The 6,090-nt window shown below is 38.1% G+C and overlaps 1 protein-coding gene across 1 annotated transcript in view; it reads right to left on the bottom strand.

Annotated features, from left to right (window-relative positions):
• Positions 1 to 6,090, bottom strand: part of HMCES (5-hydroxymethylcytosine binding, ES cell specific) — a 75,471-nt gene that overhangs the window by 1,862 nt on the left and 67,519 nt on the right. The window contains exons 3-4 of the mRNA XM_007950637.2: positions 3,151 to 3,332; positions 993 to 1,185 (exon numbers count right to left, since the gene is read on the bottom strand). Of these exons, the coding sequence (XP_007948828.1) occupies positions 993 to 1,185; positions 3,151 to 3,332 (375 nt within the window). The remainder of the gene's footprint in view (positions 1 to 992; positions 1,186 to 3,150; positions 3,333 to 6,090) is intronic.

Below are 6,090 nucleotides of genomic sequence, written 5' to 3'. Positions count from 1 at the left end.
AATGTAAACTATATCTACATTTCTGCTGGAAAAGTAATTATGTGAGGTTGATAAAGAAAATTTTACAAAATTTAGTAAAGAGAGAATATTTCCTTAGTAAATATTAAAGGACAGCATGAAAGACCACTCTTTTGCTATGTTCCATTTGGAAAAAAAAAAAAAAAAGGTAAGACATGACACACTGTCAGGCTGAAAAACTAAACACTTTTTTAAAAATAAGGGAAGGATAACTGTTATTACAATCATTCTCCCTAACACCTCTCAGGCATTCTAAGATGTCTATTCTTGGAACACTCAGAAGCACATACTACTTCAGGTTCCTTCATGTCCTACTTCACGTCACCAGAAACAACTGCTACTCTTAAATTTCTCCCCTTAAATGTCAGTGGGGTCCAGCCTGGACATTTCTAGTCTGGAACTTCCATCCCCATTATAGGCCTTTTGCCTGCTCACTCTCCCTTCAAAATAGATCCTTTGGATTCTTGCTAATTCTATGCAGTTAAAAAGCACATGATACAGAGCATGGAAGCTCTCAAATCCTCCTGAAGGAGCTGGAGACCTACTTCTCCAGCTTGTAGATGGAAAAGAAGAGGTACAGAAAAAGGACATCAAAAAACAGTAAGTTGAAGATTGAAATAACAATTATAGTCAAGGGTTCCTTTGTCTTTCTCTTTGTTCGTCTAGATAGGAGTCCTCCAACTTGGCTTATTATGAGAATCACCAAAGAAGTTTCTTAATAATATTAAAGCCTCAGTTCCAGACTTGAATACTGATTCAGTAGGTCTAGATAGGGCCCAGAATTTACATTTTAAAAGAGCACTCCTGAGGATTCTGAGTCACTGCCAGGTTTGAGAAATCACTGCTCTACTGAAGGAATAGGAGAGTTTTTGGTGGTTTAAATTAAAGCTATAATTATAAAAGGCTATACCCTAAAACAAAAGTCCATAATAACAGAAAGCTCAAAAAGGACTATAATGGTCACAGGTCCCTACCTTTTTGATGAGCAAGTCAACAGGAGTCAGACACTCAGGAGTGTTGTTTCGAGAATTGTTTACCACAGAGGAGACTGGATGGAAGGTGATGTTCTCTGTAGGATGGATTAATTTCAAAGCTTCTTGAGTTGACACCTCACCAAAGTTAAGCCATTTAGACACTGCGTCATCTCCATCTAATATGGCAGGCATCCTAGCCAGGGCAGAATTGTTTGGGAGAGGTGTGTGAACACAAGGAGAGAAAGAAGACAGACATGAGATTATGAATTACTGAAATCATCACAAGGGAAATCTGACTTCCTTTGTGCATCACAGGCTGACTGCTGCCATGGAGGCACCCTGAGCACAACCTGACAGGGCACCAAATCCAAACCCCACGAAAGCCAGTTTCATGGCAAATAGTGAATAGTGCTATGACTAGAGCCCAGTGCATTCCAGCATACACTCCAGCAAACTGGTGAACTTTTTATGATGCCCTCACTCACTCTCACTCACTCATTGCCATCAAGTCAGATCCGACTCACAGTGACCCCTCCCTGGGTTTCCAAAGTGGTATCACTACGGAAGTAGATTACCCAAAACTTCCTTCCAAGAAGTGGCTGGTGGGTTTGAACCAACAGCCTTCTGGTTAGCAGTCAGATGCCTTAGGCACTATGCCACCAGAGTTCCCTAGTCTGCAATAAAATAGATGGTGAAAAATATGTCTATCAATATCCAGATTCACCACTTGAGGAAGACTTACAGTAACAAAGAGCTATTCACATAATTGTGAACAAAGGGAACCATGCCTCAGAAAAGCAGAGGCTGTCTAAGACAACTCCTGGTACTCAGGAAGATATTAGGAAAGGATCCTATGGAAAGTATGGTATACACTTCATTAGTGAATGGTTCCACTGATTTTAGGAGATATATGCATCAACTTCTACTTTAATATTGTAATTTAAAGACTGTCGTTTCATCAAAGCAAACAAGTACTTTAAAGACTAAAAATCTCTGAAATCCAGATACATCTTATGATGAATGGCATTTTTGCACTGTATTATGTATTTCGTTGGCGGTAACTGGCAGCAGTTTACCTTTCTTAGCATGTAAAATAATGGTACCTTTTTAAACCAGTGGTGTTTTAGATTAGATGACTTATGTATTGGACTGAAGTTTCAATTTTCATGAAACAGTATCTATTACAAACGTATGTCTCAAAGAAACTAAATTTCAAAGGTAGAAAAAAATATGTCCCAGGATTTAAGATGGCAAAAAATGACAAATTTTGATAACCCTCCTTCTACTGTTTCAAAATTACTTATGAGCTGCAACCCTTCTGACAGCCACTTCCACAAGCAAACTTCAGGTGTTTTTCAAGGTAAAGTGCCATATTTACGGCAGTATTTTTTTATTTCTTAACCACTCAACATGTATAAAAATTGTGCTACAGTTTTTATTAAGTTCCTAATATTTTTTATGGTGTTGGTGAAGGATATTGAATATACCATGGACTGCCAGAAGAACAAACAAATCTGTTTTCAAAGAAGTACAGTTAGAATGCTCTTCAGAAGTGAGGATGGCTAAGACTTTGTCTCTCATACTTCGGTTGTATTATCAAGAAAAGGACATTATAATGGAGAAGGATATCATGCTTAGTAAAGTAGAGGGTCAGCAAGAAAAGGGAAGATTCTTAATGAGATGGACTGACACAGTGGCTGCTACAAATATGGGCTCAAACATAGCAACAACTGTGAGGATGGTGCAGGACCAGACAGTATTTTGTTCTGTTGTACAGAGTTACTATGAGTTGAAACCTACTCAACGGCACCTAACCACAATAACAACATTATTTTTTTGGATATATCACTGACAAAGTTTTTAAGTGTTATGCCCATCACTTCATTTTTCCCATAAGCTGTGTTGTTGTTTTTACTTATTTAAACCTCTTTTTTTTTTTTTGCACACTTTTGCACAGTCCAGTGATTTTTAGGAATACATGTTATATATTATAGCACAAATGACTATAATTGTATTTTGTGAAGCAACTTTCTTAGTTTTCTACTCTCTAAATTTATGCATAAAGAAACTTTGAATTTCAAAAGCTACCTATTTAAAAGCAAAGAGAGTAAACTCCCCTCTGAATCCTTTTGGACTAAGGAATAGCAGTGTGACTTGCCTGTGGTGGATGTCATTCAGGCCTTTGCTGGAATCCACTGTGATGATAGTATAGGAATACAGGATATCGCCCCCCTTTGGTTGCTCCCAGCAGTCAAAGATCCCGGCCATTGTCAGTGGTCTCCAGTTGTCCCATACCTTCTCCCACTCCTCAGGACTATACGTGGCACCAATACTGCCTGCCTAGGGGAAAAACAAATGGGCAAATTAGATACTCAGCAGCCTCTTCTACACACAGATTAGGCTCCACTGACAGGCTAGGAGCATGGTAATTCATTTTAGAAGTAATTCAGCCCATACTTTATTAACCCTTCTTGATCACCAAAGAAAAGAGACTTGGTGGCAAGTTGCTACCCAAACTAAGATTTATGGATCCTCTGTACTTTCAGAATAAAATTTAATACCTTCATTGGGCATTCAGGTCCTTCCATGACCTAGAGTCCACTATTCCTCTCACAATGTTAATTTGAAAGAATGAAACATTGTCTGGTCTTACACCATCCTCACAATTGTTGCTACTTGGAGCCCACTGTTGTAGCCACTTGTGTCAGTCCATCTCATTGAGATTCTTCCCATTTTTTGCTGACCCCCTACTTTCCCAGGCATGATATCCTTCATTATAATATGTCCTTCTCTTGATAATACAACTTTCACTCACAATGTTAACTTGACCCCAAACCACCCCAAACCAGCTGTTTTTAAATTAAGCTCTCAAGCAATTTCATGGCCCTGTGTCTTGCCAGAGTACCTTCCTCTGCTCAAAATGTCATTCCATGCTTTTCTCCACCATGTCAACTCTTACCTGTCATTTAAGATTTAGTTCAGGGCCTAGAATATAGAAAGCTGGAAAGATTCTCATTCCTACCCTAGCAACAAAAAAAGCCATGATCATCTATAAAGTCACAACTTTTGTTGAACTTTTCAAAGAACTGAGAGCACAGGGTAACCAACTAGCCTGAAAGACAGGGGTCTCCAAGGAGACATGGGACACTGGCTTACCTGTGACAAAAGGAAGAAGACAGGGACTCTGAACAAGCAGATGAGAATCCAGACAAAATTATTACATTGCCAAAAGCTGTGTGGGCTAATATGGGAGTACAGAACCCTTGGGAACTGCAGCCATCAGGGGAGTGTGAATAAGACCTCCATAGACCTCCCTGAGTGCTCACAAGAAAGACTAGGGACAGGAGACTGCAGAAAGCCTGTCTTGGTGGTACATGCCTAGTGGAAGGGAGCTTCTCTGCAGTGGGAAAAGTATGACGTCTCACCTGATCACTTCTCCTCCAAAGAACAAAAGCCTTAAGCTGCCAAGTGAAGGGAAATAAGCCCTACTGCCCCTAAGATACAGGTAAAGAGCCACTAGAGTGGGAGAAGGATAAAAGAAAAACAATTCTACTACACTGGAGGAGAAGCAGGGTCACTGAACCACAGGGACAAAAGATGACCTAAGACTGAGTCTGAACCAAGACAGTTGAGAACTCTTTTCCTCCACCTCCAGCTTTCAGATTATAAAGCACTAAATAACAAGTAATACCAGTCTACTGCTATGGAGAGCTAAGAGCATGAGGAGACACTCTAAGATGCAAGCTCACAGAAAAAACCCGTACCTGAGTGGTCCAGGACTACTGAGAAAAATTCTCTGGAAAAAATCAACCCTCACTCTAAAATAAGGTTACATCAGAGAAACTGAAAGCCTGTGGTGAACAAAGGCAACTATAAAAACAACAAAACCCAAGCCCAGTTCAATTCCTGACTAAACAGATTCAACCTCCCATATTAATGGCCTGTTAGAAGAGTAAGTGTGCCTATCTCCAGACATAAATATTATTGATCTCAGGTTCTGTCTACAAACTATGCTTGGCAATAAATCAAAACTTAGGAGATATACAAAAATGCCAGAAAAAACAACCAAATGCTAAAAAATATGACAATCAACAGAACCAGATATGTATTTCCTAGACACTGAAATTATATGATCAATACTGTTAAAGGCTTTTATGGAAAAGTTAGACAATATGCGTAAGCAGGTAGAGAATTTCAGCAGAGAGATGGAAACTATAAGAAAGAATTAATCTGATGCCCACTCTTACCATTTCTATTTAATACTATATTAGAAGTCCTAGCTACAGTAATAACACTAAATAAATAAAAAGCATCCAGTTTGGAAAGAGGTAGAATTATCTCTATTCACAGATGACAAGATCCTATATATAGAAAATGCCAGAATCCACAAGAAAACTTCCAAACCAATAGAGGAATTTAGCACTGTTGCAGGGCACAAGGCTAACAACAAATGAAAATCTGTTGAGTTTCTATACACCAGCAATGAGAAATTGGAAAGGAAAATTAGGGAAGTGATTCTATTTACAATAGTACCTAAGAGAATAAAATATCTAGGAATAAATGTAACCAAGGATGTGAAGGACTTAAACAATGAAAATCCTAAAATCCTGCTGAAAGACATTAAAGAACACTTAAATAAATGGAAAAAGTTTCATGTTCATGGAAAAGAAGACAATATTATTTAAGATGTCAATACTACCCAAAGTGAACTATATAGATGCTATGTAGTCATTATCAAAATTCCAGGATATTTCTTTATAGAAATGGAAAAACCAATCCACAACTCTACATGGAATGGCAAGAGGCTCCAAATAGTTCAAGCAATGTTGAAAGAGAATAACAAAGTAAGTAGACTCATACTTCCTGATTTTAAAACATATTATATAGAGATAGTAATCAAACTAGCCTAGTACTGGTATAGCAATAGAAATAAATTGAAAGTCCAGAAATAAACACATATCTACAGTCAAATGGTATTTTTTAATGCATTTCATTGAAATATAATTTATGTACAGTGAAATGCACAAAACTAAAGTGACGACATTAGTCAATGAATTTTTTTTTTTTTTTTTTGCATTGTTCCCTCCCCTCCTCTTCC

The sequence above is a fragment of the Orycteropus afer genome, unplaced genomic scaffold (assembly GCF_000298275.1).
Source record: "Orycteropus afer afer isolate SDZICR_OR568_19922 unplaced genomic scaffold, OryAfe1.0 scaffold00283, whole genome shotgun sequence".
Lineage (NCBI taxonomy): Eukaryota > Metazoa > Chordata > Mammalia > Tubulidentata > Orycteropodidae > Orycteropus > Orycteropus afer.
Note: the sequence above shows the minus strand (reverse complement) of the source record. Positions and strands in the feature narration are given on the sequence as shown.